The following is a 19,576-nucleotide window of genomic DNA, read 5'->3' as shown; positions in this document are numbered from 1 at the left end:
GGGGTTAAGGAAATGCAATTTGAAAAGCATATGAGTCTCTCATTTCTACTGCTTGAGCTCATATAACAACTGCAGTTCTGAGTGCTGATTTTAAGCACTTTAAATGCTGTTTTTGCACCCTAAGCCAAGGGCTAAAATCAGCACCTCGAAATGCAGGTTCCTGAAGTTTATATTTTTGTGCACTTTATTTTTTTTTTGAGTGTACATTTACATGTAGAAGTAGAGAGCATTTTTTTTAAACAATACAATTGATTAAATTTGTATTCCTGCATTTAAATAAAATAAAATTGCACACCAATTGTTTCTATAGTTTCAGCATACCAGTAGAATCAACAAACCATATGGGATTTTCAAACGACAGTTTCTTATATTAATGGAAACAGATACCTATAGATGCATACAATTATTCCAATGATATTTAAAATTAAAAAAGTCACAAAGATGTACATATTTACAACCCTTTTATGACCTTTATTGCTCGATTGCAACAGACCATGAACTTGCCGCAATTACCAATTTTGCATCATTGCAATGAAAAAATGGTCCCTCCAAAACTTTTCATTATTTTCACGATTCAATTGCCCCAATAACTCAAGTTTGGAGTCATCCAAAAGCTCAAATAGTCTTAGTATAACTTTGTTCGATTCAGTTTGAAATCGACTAGCATAATTTGACTAGTGAAGTGCATTACATCTATTCTATATTAAAACTAGTTTACATTTTTAATATTAAAGTGCACTGGTCACAATAGGAGAAATGCTGTTTGGAGGACTCAGGAGCAGGTCTAACAAGTGGAGCGCCTCTGGCAGTCTCACCTGCATTACCCGATTCTAAATAGCTGCAGTGCTGACTTTGAAAACTCATATAAAATAATTCTTCACAAAAACATCATTCACATAATGATATAATACAACATTCATTAACCCAAAATGACATTTGACCTTGATCATGTGACCTAAGACTTGTCAGTGATACTTGGTTACCCCTATGTCCACATTTCATAAACTATATCCATAAACTTTCAAAGTTATGATGGCAATTCAACGTGGCCAAAGTTCACTGACCTTAAATGACCTTTGACTTTGGTCATGTGACCTGAAACTCACACAGGATGTTCAGTGATACTTGATTACTCTTATGTCCAAGTTTTATGAACTAGATCCATAAACATTCAGATTTATGATGGTAATTCAACAAATACTCCAAACATAGCCAAAGTTCATTGACCTTAAATGACCTTTGACCTTGGTCATGTGACCTCAAACTCACATGGGATGTTCAGTGATACTTGATTACTCATATGTCTAAGTTTTATTGACTAGATCCATAAAATTTTAAAGTTATGAAGGTAATTCAATTCAACAATACCCCCAACCTGTCCAAATTTCATTGACTCTATGACCTTTGACCTTGGTCGTGTGATCTGAAACTCAGGCAGGATATTCAGTATTATCATCTACATCGTGTTTTAGCGATACATTAAAAATATGTATTTAGGTCTTCATCAATTGCCAGTGCAGTATAAGAATATATCTCTAAACAAGACCGAAATCCGATGAATATCCCATAGGCTCCTGTACAAAATTTGCTGTTGAGTATGAGACCATAATCAACAGTCTAGCGCACATGCGCGAATGAATGAAATATACAACACGCACAATAAAAGCAATGCGATGCGCAGCATAGATCAAAATTACGCTCAATGACCTCATATTATACTACATGAAAGTCGCATTTTAACAACCAAAACTGATCCTATGAAGTGATGATGCCATAATGATAATGTGATAAGTGATATGACTTGTTACATCAAATTTCTCTCTTTTTTATTTCGGGGGGGGGGGGGGGGTGGGATAGATAATAATTATAATGGATGGCTTTATTTCATGGAATACCACAAATATTCCACTTGATAGGGCCTTTATTCCACTCATCTGCGATTATTTCCCCTACTTCTTGGCATATTTCTGTAATTCCATTCTGAGCCATCCAATAACTTTGTTACCCTTTAGTCCAAGTTTCATGAACTAGGTTCATATACTTTCTAAGTTATGATGACATTTCAAAAACTTAACCTTAGGTTAAGATTGTTGACTTCACTGACCCTAAATGACCTTTGACCTTGGTCATGTGACCTGAAACTCAGGCAGGATGTTCAGTAATACTTGATTAACCTTTGGTCTAAGTTTCATGAACTAGGTCCATATACTTTCTAAGTTATGATGTCATTTCAAAAGCTTAACCATCAGTTAAGATTGGTGTCGACACCGCTGCCGTTCGGAAAAGCAGCGCCTATAGTTTCGCTCTGCTATGCAGGCGAGACAAGAATTACCACGAAAACCAACCACTAGTTCATAGTGACATCTAATGTTTCTGATTTGCTTCATAATAACAGAATATCATCATTTTCTGAAACTGTATGTAAAAATTCTGATTTGTATATTGATTAATCTAATTTTTCTTGTATTCATATTTTGTATTTTTGATTTTTATGTTAAACAAGAATGTCGCTAGGGCGTGCACAAAATACACCCGCCTGTAACGCGGAAAATGGAGTTATTGGTAAAGCAAGAAAAGTGAAAGGTGGCGACTTGACCTTTTGACCTAAAAATTAATAGGCTTCTTAGGATCCAAGCTAGTTCATACAAACCAAATTATATGAGCCTAGGTTAAGTTAAACTGAAGTTATCGCGTTTACAAGGACTTAAGAAGGGTAAAATGAAAGTATGTCACTGTAACCTTGATCTTTGACCTCTTGACCTCAAAATCAATTGACTTCCTGGGATCCATGCTAGTATCATACACACCAAATTACATGAGCCTCGGTTCAGTTAAACTGAAGTTCTTGCTTTACAATGACTGCAGAAGGGTAAGATGAAAACATGTCACTGTGACCTTGACCTTTTGACCTCAAAATCAATTGACTTCCTGGGATCCATGCTAGTATCATACACACCAAATTACATGAGCCTAGGTTCAGTTAAACTGAAGTTATTTCTTTACAATGACTGCAGAAGGGTAAGATAAAAACATGTCACTGTGACCTTGACCTTTTGACCTCAAAATCAATAGGCTTCCTGGGATGCTAGTATCATACAAACCTAATTATATGAGCCTAGGTTAGGTCAAACTGAAGTTATCGCATTTACAAGGAAAAGTTAACGGACGGATCAATGGACGGACACCGAGCGTGATACCATAATACGTCCCGTCTAGGACAGGCATAAAAAAAGTGAAGATATGAAATGAAATAAATTCAATTAAATTCTGAATAAACATAAATCAAATTGGAACCAAACACAAGCCCTTCAGGAACCCAATATCAACAGCAACTCATTGAAATCTTGAATGTTTAAATTGGAATAACACTGTTGATAACCTTGTTTGCCCTCATTTCTTTTTCAAACTGAGCCCAAAACAACTCTTGACCATCTTCATCTTCTGTGACTAACAAATAAGGTTTGTTCCTACTTAGCAAGAGTCTTACAAGATATGGTAAATTTGCTTCCTGGATGTCCTCCAGGAAAATCAAGATGATTTTGTCCAACTTGGTGTCGTTCACATGCTCAACGGCCATTCGTAGCTTGGTCATGAACCAAGCATCATCCACTGACTCATTACTTATCAACAATGCTGTCTTGAAGCTGTTATCAAGATTATGATATAAGGCATTGAGATAGTACATCCCTGGATGAAGGGCTTCATCTCCAAAGGCTACTTTCTGCAGATGAGGCATCCTTTCTTCAAGTGCAGGTCTCAAGATTTCATTAACCCACTGGGCATAATCATCATGGAACATGATGTTAAGCTGGTATTCATAGTCCTCTGGATCAGCATCGTCTGTGATTTCATCATAGCCAATGACGGCTAGTTTTAGAAGAAAAATCTTGTGGTTGAACCACCAGCGCTTGTAATACACCAAAAGAGAAAGAAAGGCGACTCCAACAATGGCAATACTAACACAAGAAACTAGGATGATGTTGATGTCGCAGTATTCTTCTGGATGAAATGACCAAACTGGCTTGTCATGAAGCCCACTGAATGAATTACTAGAACAGAGAATTTCTTCCTCATATCCCAAAGACACATTGGTGGTACGAAGCCAATTCATAAACCAAGACAGCTGACAGTTACAGGTGAATGGATTTCCTGAAATTGCTAGACTGATCAAAGGGGGCGGCATAGTCATATCAGCTGTGATTGTAAATATCTGATTGTTCTGTAGGTAGAGTCGTTTTAGACTTCTTGTGCCTTTGAACAAGTCCTTATCTATTGATCTTAGTTTGTTGTATTGGAGAAGCAGATCATGCAGATGGTGCAAATTCTGGAATGCATGTTTAGAAATATTCACAATCTTATTGGAATTTAGCCTGAGCACTTCCAGTCCAGTCAAATTCTTGAAAACCAGTGATGTGATTGTAGCCAATGAACAAGAAGTTAGGTCAAGTAACTTCATCTGCTGTAGAGGAGAAAACATCCAGGACACGTTGGGCAAAGTCACCAAGAGGTTATTCCCGCTCAATCTGAGAGTGTGGAGTGATATCAACCCATCGAATAACGATTCTTTAGTTTCCTTGTTCACCAAATCATGATATTCAATATTTGAGTGAGACACATTTAAAATTTTCAATGCAGGGGTGTGTGTAAACTGATGCATGGAAGCAAACTTTACCCCATGGGAAGAAATGTAAGAACAGTCCAAGAAGACAAGGTTCCTCATCTCTGCAAGAGTATCATCCAGAAAAACCCCGCTAATGTCCTCCATTGTAAGAGTAGTGAGAGCTGTCATCTCTCTAAAAGTGTCATTGGAAATATTGTTAAGTTGTTTATTCCCTTCCAGTCTCAAAATCTTCAAGCGAGACAGGCCCGTAAACATGAGTCTCAAAATATACTTCAGATTATTAAATGACAAGTTAAGTATCTGCAAATTTGTGGTGTTCCAGGAACCATGTTCTATTTTACTAATGTCGCTTCTGAATAGATCCAGATATCTGAGTGATGTGCAACCTGCAAACCATGCAGGATCTAGGGTGTACAAGCTATTCATTGCCAAGTTGATATATTTCAAATTTCCAAGACAAGTGAAAGCCCCACGCAGAAGACCTTTGATATTGTTTTGAGACAAATGCAATGTTTCCAGCATTCTCATTCCACAGAAAGATTTGTTTGACATATCATATATTCTGTTTTCAGTAAGAGCAAGGAACTCCAGGTACTTGAATCCCAAGAAGGCAAAATCAGGGACCTTTTCAATGTTGTTATATCTCAAATTTAATATTTTAGTTTTGGGGAACTGTTCACTTGAAACGTTAGTAGAATCATTCAAAGGAATGATAGAAACAATCTGTGATCTTTGGACTGATATTCTTTTATTCTTAATTCCTAAGAAGGAAGAAACCTGAAATTTTCCAAGGTTTATATAACTCACGTCGAGTTTTTCTATCCAAGAGAAACGTGAAAACACCCTCTTTGGGAAATGTGTCAACTCGTTTTCCCCCAAGTTGAATTGGTAAATGGAGCAGTTACTGAAAGATTCAAAGTCTGTTTCTTCTACTGATGTCAATCTGTTGTGTGAGAAGTCAATCAAGGTTATATTTCTCAGCTTGGACAATCCTGCGCTCCCTGTCCAAGATGTATCATCACAAAGTCCATTCAGACGTGGAATCTTCCAGAAATTGTTGTGAGAAAGAATCAAAGTTGAAATGCTTGGACTGTTCACAAACAGATTTTCGGAGACATTGCACACAGCATTGTCGTTCAAAATGATCTTCTCAAGTCTGCTGAGATTTGTAAAAGTGCCGCTGTCGACGACATGGATGAAATTGTGAGAGACGTTCAGAATCCGAAGGAGGATGTACCCTTCCAAGGACTCATTGTGAAGAATTGTGAGGTTGTTATACGAGAGGTCCAGTACTTCTAAGGTGTTTGGTAGGGACCGAGGTACAGAGGTGAGGTTCAGATGAGAGCACGTTGCCACAGTCTTTGTAATGGAAGCACACTTGGGCGTTCCTAAGGCATTAACACCAACACAATTATTCCACAGAATAAGGCAAGCAAACAAACATAAGGTACAGGTATCCATCTTCGATGTTCATGAAAGTGTTCAGCGAAGTGGCGTCATTTCAACAAAAGTTTTCTTTTTATCAAATGCTGCTCTCAACTATAACAAGGAATAATATCATTATTCTTGACAAATGACAAATGTGCATGATGAAGAGGCTTCAACTATAACAAAGAATAATATCATTATTCTTGACAAATGACAAATGTGCATGATGAAGAGGCTTCAGCAAAAACTACCTTTCATTGTTTTAAGCCCCACTTCATGAAAATTGCGTGACCGAGTTAAAAAAGATTGATCATTAACCATCATTCAGGTCCGTTTCAGTTTCAGAATTCACACTAACAATTTCTATGATAATTTGATTATTTTATTGCAGTAAAGATCAACTTGTTAGCCATTATGTCAATTATATAACCTACACAAGTACAAAATCAAGTAAGATCTTTATTTACACATCCTGATGTAAGAGTACCAACAAATTATCTTGTTTAATCGAGAGCTTTCAGTTTCAACCAGGGAAAAAAAAGAGCCATTTTTCAATTTCCAAGAGCCATTTTTTAATTTGCTATAGCCATTATTAAAATAAAAAAAAGGAAATATATCATTTGTAATTATTATCATTTTAGACAAGTTAAATTTGAAGTATTGTTTGTTGTATTTTAATGTGCCATCCATACTATTTCTTTATTTCTTTTACCAACAAAAGTAATGATTGCAATAATGCCATTTGATTTAATGTGCCATCTCTACTATTTTTTTCCTATTAAAAGTAATGAATGATTTACTTAGATATATATTGCAATTTTTCTTTATTCAGTGCTATTGTAGAAAAATCTGATTATCAAATTTTTTATGTGGCTGTGTGAGTGATCCTGAAACTTTGAAAGAATAGATAAAGAGAGGTTACTATACAACTGTAAAATAATACATGAAAGGCTGGTATTCAATATGTTTTGTACAGTATCCAATAGAATAGAGTACACTTCTCATGGATTTTGATTAGTAAATAAGCATAATTTGGTGTGCAGTTTCCTTAGGAACAAATGCTTAATGCTCATAATAAATGAGGAACGTGGTATGACATGAAATCGTTTAATTTCATCATTCCATGAATACGACTAACATAATCTTTGGTGAAGAGCTGAATTATGTTAAAAGTTTCTTTTTATTGTGAGGCGTGTGCGCAATTCTGTTGGATACTGTGGATAGAAAAAACAGATGAAGTGATGAAGACAGTGAGATACACTTATTCAATATTTCAACATTCTAAGGAGAAACAAGTGGAATGCCTCTGGCCGTCTCACCTGCATCACGCGATTCAATATAGCAGCAGTGCTGATTTTGAAAACTACTATAACTCGCACAAGATGTTCAGTGATACTTGGTTACTCTTATTTCCACGTTTTATGAACTAGACCAGTACACTTATAGAGATATGATGGCAATTCAACAAATACCCCCAACGTGGCCAAAGTTCTTTGACCTTACATGACCTTTGACCTTGATCATGTGACCTGAAACTCGCACAGGATGTTCAGTGATACTTGATTACTATTATGTCCAAGTTTTATGAACTAGACCAACACACTTTCAAATTTATGGCTGTAATTCAACAAATACCCCAATTTGGCCAAAGTTCATTGACCCTAAATGACCTTTGACCTTGATCATATGACCTGAAAACTTGCACAGGATGTTCAGTAATACTTGATTACTATTATGTCCAAGTTTCATGAATCAGATCCATAAACTTTCAAAGTTATGATGGTAATTCAACAGATACCCCCAATTCGGCCAAAGTTCATTGACCCTAAATGACCTTTGACCTTGGTCATGTGATGTGAAACTCATGCAGGATGTTCAGTGATACTTGATTAACCTTATGTATAAGTTTCATGAACTAGGTCCATATATTTTCTAAGTTATGATGACATTTCAAAAACTTAACCTTAGGTTAAGATTTTGATGTTGATTCCCCCAACATGGTTTAAGTTCATTGACCCTAAATGACCTTTGACCTTGGTCATGTGACATGAAACTCAGGCAGGATGTTCAGTAATACTTGATTAACCTTATGGCCAAGTTTCATGAACTAGGTCCATATACTTTCTAAGTTATGCTGTCATTTCAAAAACTTAACCTCAGGTTAAGATTTGGTGTTGACGCCGCCGCCGCCGTCGCCGTCGGAAAAGCGGCGCCTATAGTCTCACTCTGCTATGCAGGTGAGACAAAAAGCTTTATTTTTGTTTCAAGAAACTTTCAAAGCCTGGTATGTGGTATCAAATGTGTCATACACATGAGCTTCTGCAAAACGACAGATTGCAGTGGACTGTGGAGGTACATGAAATATGGCCATACTAAGCCCCGACGAGGTACGTGGTGTTGCCGTCTAAACCATAGCTCTATGCTAATACCATAGATCCAGACTCCATATCACTCCAGAAGTCCAGAACAGTATTATGTTTACTTTACCTTTGAATATACAAAACTAAGATACAGTGGATTATGAGTGGAATCTCATGTCTCCTTGGTTACCAGGCCCGGTGGCCCAAGTGAAATTACTTGTACATGTACATGCTAAATTGCTACATCAAATTCGATTTTATTAATTTTGAGCTTAAATATTTAAAAAAATTACCTTATTTCATCAAGATATTTTTTTTATAGCAGTGTTCTTTTCCCTTAGAATCCTATGTATTGACTGCAATCCCTACATGAATCTTTAGTTAAGTTGGGGGGGGGGAGGTGAATACCATTATTACATTACACTTTTATTCATGTGCATGTGGGACTGGGTCATTAAAAATCTCATACAAAATTCAAAACAAAACTTAGCGTATGCAATCTGGTGCGAAATACTTTTCCCGTGCCTCATAGCTGAATGCTTTTTCACGTGACTAGAGCCTGAAATGAACTGATCACCAAAGCCTTTCCGATGGGGACCGGAGCGAGCAGCATACGCACGACAGGCCTGGCAGTAGACCAAAAGCTGAACAGTCTCTGTATTTTGGTTGTTCCGCTGAACTGCGTTGGCTCACTTACCAATACACAGACTGAAGACCTTGGAGGCCCGTACGTACAGACAACGTATTAGCAGTAACGTTAGATCTAATATTCAGAAACCCGATTTTCCGATCATTTTTTTGTACATAAAATGTCACATTATGAAAAAGAAATTACATCCATATTTACGAAAAAATGTATAAAATTCAGAAGTATCGTACCTTAGACCACAGTTACCACTAATTCCTTTCAAATGATATCGAAACATCGTCATCTTTCGTTGGTCAACGTAAGTTGCCATCTTGGATGACGTCATCAACCTTACAGATGTATTTACCAGTCGCTATATATCGCGATTTGTGCCGCTGCTTTGCGCTTGTAATCTATGTGCTTGCGTTCGGAACTTGTCGCTCGCATTGATTCGCCAGGATATCGAAAATTCTAATCGGAAAGCCTTGATAAAAGCACACCTCATTGAACGTAGAGGGCAGCAAAACACGGCTGCCATTTTTTCATCTACCGTACGTACCGTACTAGCGCGCTCACTGCGCTGAGCATTGTGAATGTGAATGGTACATTACGTGCACGTTATAACCCACGCACGAAGGGAAGACAGCGGACGAATGGCCGAGCTAGTTACTGTACACAAGATCACGGGAGCAATTTTTTTTCCCCCGATCGCTCTCTCTATTGGGTTTGCAAGTGCGATTTCAAAGCTTACGAGAGCGACATCGCTCAGCGCTACCGTGTATTTTTTCGCTGGTTTCAACTCCAAATATTTTTATCCCGTTCACAAGTGTATTTTTTGTTATTATGCACCATCAAATTGTCTGAAGTTCACTATACTTTCTAAAACTAGTTTACTGGAAACCCGTTTCGGGAAGATCGCTTTGCTAGCGTTCCCATTTGATCATCCGAAAGGGAAAACCACTTCACGTAAAGTGGTCTTGTTGCTATATGAACGCTCTCAATGGGGTGACATGTTACGCGAGAAATTCGAAACTGCAGCGTAGACATTCTACACACAGTGTTTGGAGTAGTGCGCTCAAATGTCCGAAGATTGCTTCCCGAAGAACGGATGTGTCCTCACTTACGCTAAAACCAGTTTACCGAGGCAAAGCGATCTTAAAGCTTCATCATGAGGTGGTTTTCCGAACTAGTTTGGAAGATCGCTTCCAAGACCACTCTCATTACATGTTAAACACGTTTCCACTAAACTAGTTTTAGGGCAATAATGAGAACAGGGTCTTAGACACCGTTCTCATTATACTTTCTAAAACTAGTTAACTGGAAACCGGTTCAAGAAAATAGTTTGGAAGATCGCTTTGCTAGCGTTCCCATTTGATCAGCCAAATGTGGTTTTCAAAACCACTTCATGTAAAGTGGTCTTGTTGCTATAGGAACACTCTCAATGGGGTGACATGTTACGCGCAAAATTCGAAATCGCAGCGTAGACATTCTACACACAGTGTTTGGAGTAGCGCGTTCAAAATGTCAGAAGATCGCTTCCCGAAGAACGGATGTGTCCTCACTTACGCTAAAACCAGTTTACCGAGGCAAAGCGATCTTTAAGCTTCATCATGAGGTGGTTTGTTTTCCGAACTAGTTTGGAAGATTGCTTCCAAGTCCGCTCTCATTACATGTTAAACTAGTTTCCACTAAACTAGTTTTAGGACGGTAGTGAGAACGGGGTCTTATGTATAGTACATAATCAGGGCATGAAACAGAACTTTGCTTGCCCACGGCAAGTAAAACAACATATGGACAAGCACTTCTCATAAATATCAAAATGATTCATCTTGTATCACAGCAACTATATGAGCACTTGCAGTGCAATAGAATATATCATTGTATTTTATAATGCCATGATTCGTGTTTGGTGTTGTTGTTATTATTATAATTATCTTTTTATCATAATTATTATTACTTCATTATCATTGTTTATTTATCATTATTATTATCATTATTAATATTATTATCATTATCATCTCAACTAGGTGACCACTGAGATCAGCTCAATCTATTGATAATTTAGCATCTTATAATCTGAGTATTATAAAGCCACCAATAAATGCATGAATATATTTGCAAAGTCAGTAAGTGCCAAAGAAAAATGTGACTGCAAGCGCAAGTACATAATCTTTTTTTGTTTGATCTCACCAACAGAGGGCGCTTGTCAAATTAGTAATTGCATGAATATCAAGTGTATAGATAATTACTAGTTATTCATCAAAACATTGCTACAACAGAAACTGATTAAAAGGGAAAGTTCACCCTGGCGAAAAGTTTGTAGTAAAAATAGCAGAAAAAATAATTTTGAAATACTGGTGAAGGTTTGAGGAAAATCCCTTGAATATTAATCAAGAAAGTTATCAGAATTTCAAGTTTTTGATATGAGACATCATAAATGAGCAGCTGTCCCAAAATGCATAAATATCACTTTTCAATGGTTCATGGTTCATGATTACTGATTTTTTTATTTTCTCTTTAGGAGCACAAGTGAAATGATTTTTGTATAAAGATATACTGAAGGTAAATAATAAAACATTTTCATTTTTTTGAGAAAATGACATTTCATTGATTTTTTTTATTATACGGTATCGGTATGTAGGAAAGCTGCTTGCAAATGCTGTCCTGTCGAGTTCCTACGGGAGTTACCACAAACAGAAAACAGAAACAGAAATGATGTCACAAATCAAATAATACAAATTATAATAACTTTTTAATTCTTTGATGGATTTTCCTCAAACCGTCGCCAATATTTTAAATCATTTTTCCCGCTAATTTTACCATAAACCTTTTGTCAAAAAGAACTTCCCCTTAGTCTAATATAATGCTAGTTAAACTTTAAGAATATACATTTTTTTTTAAGATCATATTCACGATTGATTTTTTTTATTATACGGTATCGGTATGTAGGAAAGCTGCTTGCAAATGCTGTCCTGTCGAGTTCCTACGGGAGTTACCACAAACAGAAAACAGAAACAGAAATGATGTCACAAATCAAATAATACAAATTATAATAACTTTTTAATTCTTTGATGGATTTTCCTCAAAAAACCTTCGCCAATATTTTAAATCATTTTTCCCGCTAATTTTACCATAAACCTTTTGTCAAAAAGAACTTCCCCTTAGTCTAATATAATGCTAGTTAAACTTTAAGAATATACATTTTTTTTAAAGATCATATTCACGATTGATACCAAAACAAACAACACAGTACTTAAATTAAAACTTTAAAAAATACTCTCAGGATTAAAACAAATCAATGTGAGAGACCATCTACTAATGGGCTATTCCACGGTTACTCACGTTACATTTGGAGACACCTTGACTCATACTTGGAGCTGTAACTCCATTATTATTGATAGGAACTAAACATCTCTTTATCACAACATAGTACGCAGTCTGACTATCCTTTATATAAAAACAAAACTTGGGAAATGTCATTATGCTCCTGGCAAATATTTGAAATGTGTCGGTTACTCATGTTACATGATTTGGACATGCATAAAATGAAAAGTGGACATAAGTGAAAAGTGTCCTCATGCAAGGCTTTTATGAAAGTTGATTATATCCATTTCAAAGGAGTATATTAGGGAGACAAATTTGTATATAATTCAAAAAATAAAGAACACATGGTTTTCACTCGAGGTGCAGATAAAGTGGTTACTCACGTTACGGTTCAGATGGGCTACACATGTACAAAGACACATTAAGCTCATGTCCACCAACCTATGGAATTGCCCTAATGATTTCTGACTAGTACTCTATGGTGATTTACATGTAGTGGTGCATGAAATATAGCAAAATTCATGTCCTCTGTATTAATGAATAATGAGCACCAATATTGTGCACATGTGCAGTAGGACACTTGGAACTACCGAAGCTTGAAAGACCCCACTGAGCATGTACATTACTTCAAGAATTTAATCCCAAAGGTTCGGCTGAGTAAGCAGCCAGAAATTACTTATAAATATAATTTGGGCATTTTGAGGCCTGAACCAAGTCATTTGTACATGTAAATGGGTACATGTAGATCTTCTTCCTGATTACTCATTGTCACAGAAGTCTAGATCTATTGAACAGAAAAGTAATGAATACAGAATGCACAAGTACATGTAAAATAATCAGATTCTTTCAAAAATTGAAGGTTTTGTTGAATTCATAAAAAAACTTACAAGCAGTTCGCATGTGATGGCATAATTGCATTATACTTTGATGACTGTTCACAGAATTTTCTTTGACAAATTTATCTGATTTCTCTAATTAAAAAAATGATTTGATTTCGGCATGGACTTTCTTTCCCCTTTCATACGTAAATGTATGGTCTCATTTATTTCTGACTGATCCCAACTTTTTTTTTTACCTCCTTGATGATCAATTATCGCTATACATTCACATTTATCTGCTTGACGGAACACTTGCAAGAGGCCTCATTGCTTTAATAGGCTTAATACAATGAAGGACACACCATCTGTTCAATTGCATTATCATACATGTACATTGCTCTGTTTATTTTAGTTATCTGTGCAGGCAGTTTCAAGCAATACATAATAAGTTTGTTCAATTCACATCACTACTCATTATTATAAATAAAACTGCTTTGTAATACATATATTAATACAGAAAAATTCTACACTACATATACAGTTGTAGATCATTCAACCTCCACATGTAGATACATACAAGCACATTTTTTTTTATCAAGTCTTCACAGCAATTTATCGAGGCTTCATGTATGTTCTATTTTGGACATTATGAAAGGGAAATTCAACAACGATATTAGGTTTTCAAAAAATCAGATAAATAGAGAAATAATTTGTGAAGATTTGATGAAAATCCATCAATCAATGAGAAAGCCATGAGTTGTTTTTTTTTTTGTGTGTGATGTAATATGCTAGCAGTTTCCCTCACATATGTTACATAAATTCCATGAATTCTATTTGTTTTTCATGAAACATGAATACCAAATAATTTTCTTTGAGAAGGGGGTATGAAATGAGCCTAATGATACTACATAATCATTGATGAAATAAAATAAATTAACATTCGTCTGGTTTAGATAGGGTAAATCTCTTCGTGGCACTCAGTGCACAGGACAAAAGAAAACTGTCCATCCACTACACAACAACAACATGTGTGTAAGGGAATAAGTACAATACAGAGTCTAGTCAAATGCATGAAAACAGAGATAACCACAAACATCGATATTTATTAATCACAATCAAATCCATTGTTATCCCATTATGTATCATGTATGGATACACATACACATAATTATACAGGTGTACATGTACATGCAGGAAGTGTGAAATGAGGTGAAAGGTAGAACTTTACAACAACAAAATTTACAAATGTTTCTGGAATAGTAAAATATATTGTAATTGTACTTCCTTGTTTTTTGTCTTTGATCGTACAGAACATCAGGTAAATTTAATTACTCGTTAGTCAGAAACCAAAAGATCTAAAGTTTTCTAATGCTTGTTTGTTGAGAAAAAATTTGATCCCGGGCAGTGTTTTTTTTTTTTCTTCACTTTAGAAATTTTTTTTGTATTTCTTTAGGGGATTTTTATACCTATGTGTACATCCAAATCAGGGGGGGGGGGGGGTTATTGATCTTCTTCTTGGCCCAGTCTTACAAAGAGCTACGATTGATCTCATCAATCTCAAGTATGTGGAAATCCATCAATGTCATAATTTTTCTTCAGGAAATGTGCTCAATGTCATTTGAAAACAAAGAGAAGCATAATGAATTGTCAAGAAAACAGTGAATGTATGAATATACAACTGTAGATGTACACTGTACATGATTTCTAGAAAATATTTTGAACACACAATTCAAGATGTTGACGCTGCTGGCTTTCCATAGTTGCGATCGATCGGATCAATCGCAACCCATAGTAAGACGCAACGTTCTCGCTACCACGCGTCACGGTTGGCGGGCGCCGCCAACCCTGAAAATTTTCAGAGCAAATCCGCCAACCGTGAACTTCCCCGACAACCGTGGCCGACAACTGTCAAACAGGCCTAGATCTACACAAAAAACTGAATAATATATTTAAAAAAAACAATCTGCTTTTCAGATCCTAAAATAAACTTGTCGATTATTTCGTCCACGATTTCTTCCCAGGATTTCTTTGACTCGCTACTAATCTGTATACAATACGACCTCGACTCGAGGCCCGTAGGAAGCGCGAAGATGTTTACCTCGATTTGCGTATCGCATTGCTCACATTATTTACGGTACCGGTACGTCTTTAGAAGTTTAGAATGGTAGTAAATACCGGTACGCTCAAAAATAAAGTGAGGGGAGAGGGGTACCGTGGGTTACTGGGTTGGGCAATGTAATTTAGATGCTACGAATTTCAGTTGATATTGTCACTTATTTTGTCAAAAGTAAAGTGTCTCAAAAATAACATAAAAATTCGATCGAAACTTAGTTTCATCTCGTCCCAGGCCCCAGCCTTGTATAGCTACATCTACATGAATTCATTGAATGCATTTCTGATGACACTGCCGTAGAGCGAATTGAGAAAATTATTAAAAGATCACGTTAATAATGTCCAACTCATTTACTTACAGCAAAATGATTTATTCACATTTATATTCCGATTTTACTCCATAATTTCCAAAGCCTTGATCTCTACATCGATCTTTTGAAAGTGTTGATTAATTTCGCGACGGTGTGTCTACCAAGTTCTGTGTCACTGCAGTACTCGCGCTCGCCACGGCCACATAAATACAAATCGCACATGGCCGGCATCAAAATCCTTGATCCGCGTCTTCCAAAATTAGATGGGATCCAAAACTGATTTAATTTGAATGTTTTTTTTTATTTTCAGATATTCATTGAATCTGTTATAATTTTCATAAGTAATAATCCTTATTAATATTATTCACACTTTTTATCATATTACGACTCATTTTTGAATGTGAGTTATACGTAGTGTATTTTCATTTGTATTGTTCTTTATTACTCTTTGCCTGCCAATTAAATAATGAACGGTCCTGAGAAATGTTTTTAGTCATCACAGTGAATCACTAGCGTACCTACGGGGGGCGGCAGACTGCCCCCCCCCCCCCGCCCCCTGACGAGTCATAACTGATCCCTGGCCGCTCCTTTGTTTTTTCTGGTACGAAATCCTTTATTTGTGGTTGAAAACCTTTTTTTTGCTTGTCAATTTTTTTGGCGGACGAATTTGCCCCCCCCCCCCCCTGTGGAAAATCCTAGGTACGCCACTGCAGTGAATGCTTCATGAATTTGTTGTGTACAATTGCTTAACAACTCCCGGTAGCAACTACGATTTAAAATAAAATATTATTTGAAATTAATTTGTGTAAATGATAAAGAGAATAATGGGAGGTGGTCGTGGGCAATGTAAATGAAAACGATGGGATGTTTGTGACTTTGTGGGGACAGTGGGGGAGGGGATTGGCGAAAAGAAGTCAATGTTCGGAGCGAATGAAATTAATATTCATTTAAGGATGTGTCTTCTGTGATTGTGGCTGCATAATCTTTATAAAGTGGAATTGACAATTCATTCACAGATATTCATTTCAGGGGCCGCGGAAACAGGGGGGGGGGGCTGGGTGGGTTTCAGCCCCTTCCCCCTCCCCCCACTTTTTTTTCCCAAAACTGTGTACAAAAACATAAAGTGGACCACCTGATTGTGTTTTTTGCATGGTCAGCCCCCCCCCCTTTCAAGACCTTTCCGCGGCCCCTGCATTTCAAGTACGAATTATTGAAGTTGATATGTGTGAACGTTTTTAATAGAGGATTATGTATTTCGTTTGTTCACGCCCACATGAGTTGCTAGTATAATTTGAATATCGTTGGATGAATTTTTCAATTTCACTTATGTCTTTATATGTTTTATATCGGAATTGTGTTTCATATTGAGTTATCTGGGTTATCTTTACAACGTCGTTAGCCTAATTAGGCCTACTGCGAGTGGATATTTATGAAAAGAATTGGAATGTGAACGAGACGCCCCAAAGCCGATGCCACGTGATCTAATTAGTATTCACTTTCTGGGTTGAGCCAATCATTGTGCTTGAAAACGGGTTCCCCAAATTCCCGCCCTTGGAATGTACGTATGCCATGTGCGTGACCTGTTTACCTGTTGTTTGAATGCGAATCAGCTGGTTTCGTGACCTCAAATATTCTTCATGTTGTTTACGCTGGATGGGGGCTTTAAAATTAAGAAGATCTTTCTGACTTTTTTGTCATTATTAATAATCTGTTCGTGAATTTCTGTAACTTAAAAACTGATGCAATTTATTGAATCACGTACCTCGATCTTCCCACTCATGGTGCAAGAAAATATTTTTGAAATTCAAAATCGCCAAAATATACATTTAAAGAAAGGTTATTCAGCCGTCATCATCAGTAGTAGTATAGACATGTCTATAAATATGCATTCGCTTTGAATATTGACTTCTTCACCATGCAACCCCGCACACGTACGATTAACATCCCCTTGTCATTGTGCACGCCACGACCCCTCCCCTTTCGCTCTCTCCCTTCGACCATCCTAGCTACAACCCCTCACCCTTCCTCTCTTTCAAACACGCTGTATTTGTAGGCCTACATAGTACATCATTTAAAAATAGAAATCTGCTTTCCTGTCAATTGAACTTTACTTTCAAAACATTTTAAATCGCAATTAATTATAATAAGAACAAAATCGTAATATCAATGTATTATTAATGACTAAAAATATTTCTCCCACTAGTGATGGGCACATTCATTATTTTATAGGTGAGTATAGAACGATACAAATGAACATAGCAATAATTGACAGTGATAAACGAATCTTGATTGGATATTATTAGTATAAACATCATCAACAGAAGTCTTATGAGGGTTATAGTTTCATTGAGTATCTGAAAATAAAACAAACATGCAAATTTGGAGACCCCGTCTCATGAATAACGATGTCCATTATTTGGAAGACTCGGAAGTTTTCTTCCGAGGTTTCCAAATAAAGTCGGAACAATCTTTGGATTTAGCAAGGGCGTGGTGCGGCGCGGCGCAAGCTCAAAGGGCTACGCATGCGATCCGTAGATGAAGTCGGTCATTGACACACATTCACAAAATTAATCGCACTTTCTGAGGACGTAGCGATCTAGACATTGGAAAGTATGGAGTACATTTATCGATGTTATCGATGTGAATAAATCTTTAAACTGTAAGTATAAAATGAGATCATTTAAATCATTTCTTTGACCTTTTTCATCAGTACTTGCCTTTCTGCTTCAATCGCAATTCACGCAACCGTTACGGCTGTGTGGCCGCGCCGGAGCATTAAATAGACATAAAAGTGGTGCATTTAGCAGCAATCTAAGCTCGTCGATATTGATGTTTTCGATAGCTACCGCGCTCCGCGAGGGAGGGGGGACACCCCCCTCCCGAACCCTCCCCCCGTGCGTGCTTCGCACGCACCGAGGCCGCTGCGCGGCTTGCGTCGCTTCGCGCCGCCAAGCGTCAGAATGAACCTGGCGAGAACGTTGGTAAGACGGGCCCCAGGTATTCATATACATCAAATTGATCAGAATCATACTCATGCATCATTCAATGAGATTACACTTTTATGTGCAAATGGCACTTCCAGATGACTCCTTCTAGATAATCTCCTTTTGAAACACCCCCCCCCACCTATAGGATAAATTCAAAATGTTCTAAATGGAAAAAAACCCAAACACAACCATACAAATAAAACACATACAGTACATGTATGTGTACAATAACCTGATTGAGCATTGATAGAGCATTGAGATTTACGATCATGTCACAGTTGATGAAGTTTTTAGACAGCCAGTGCTGATGAGCATGAGAGAACATGAGTTGGGTCTTCATCAGCCCAATCAGCTCCTAGTCTGCATGCACAGAGTGAGACCCTGGTTAAAATGATGATCAACAAGTGGGTCTTGACGCAAGACTGGCCAATAAGACTTGCTCTTTGAGGAGCCTTTTGTACACAAGTCGTTGGCAGGGACCTCAGGCCAGCGTTGAAAATAGACAGGAGCGACGAGCGATTCCGCTCTCGCGTGCTTTGGGATCGTTCTCATAACAGCCTAAAACTGCCAAGTAATGAGCGACTCCCAACATGAAAATCGCTCCCGGCCACGCCCGTCCAGTCTCCCATCCATGCCTGCATATAGTAGCCAGACAGCCAGGCCAGCTCAGCTGCAGTTTTTACTTCCATGCATCGTCGCTTTCTGACGTGTAACTGAGTGGACTTTTTGGAATCACGGCTGCGGTGCTTCAGAAAAATGCATATCGAGTTTCAAACTTTGATATCCCCGGGTACTATTTTTCAAAACGCTGCGCGGCACTAGTTTTTGGCATAACTTCGATAGTGAAAAAATTGCTTTTTTATTGCATTTTGAAGATACCCTCCTAAATTTGCGAGAAAATAAGTTTGTGAACTCGAAACAAATCAAGACTTTTTTATTTTAGCGTATTTTTTGCGACCCCACTTCTTTAAATCTGAACTAGTACCG

At 37.2% G+C, this 19,576-nt stretch overlaps 1 protein-coding gene across 1 annotated transcript; it reads right to left on the bottom strand.

Annotated features, from left to right (window-relative positions):
* Positions 1–1,838: 1,838 nt before the first annotated feature.
* Positions 1,839–10,031, bottom strand: LOC129272612 (toll-like receptor 3). The gene has a single exon (XM_064107952.1). The coding sequence runs from the start codon at positions 6,080–6,082 to the stop codon at positions 3,353–3,355; it is 2,730 nt and encodes a 909-aa protein (XP_063964022.1). The 5' UTR covers positions 6,083–10,031; the 3' UTR covers positions 1,839–3,352.
* Positions 10,032–19,576: the final 9,545 nt, after the last annotated feature.

The sequence above is a fragment of the Lytechinus pictus genome, chromosome 12, assembly GCF_037042905.1.
Source record: "Lytechinus pictus isolate F3 Inbred chromosome 12, Lp3.0, whole genome shotgun sequence".
In the NCBI taxonomy this organism is placed as follows: Eukaryota; Metazoa; Echinodermata; class Echinoidea; order Temnopleuroida; family Toxopneustidae; genus Lytechinus; species Lytechinus pictus.
This window is presented reverse-complemented; position numbering and strand designations above follow the sequence as displayed.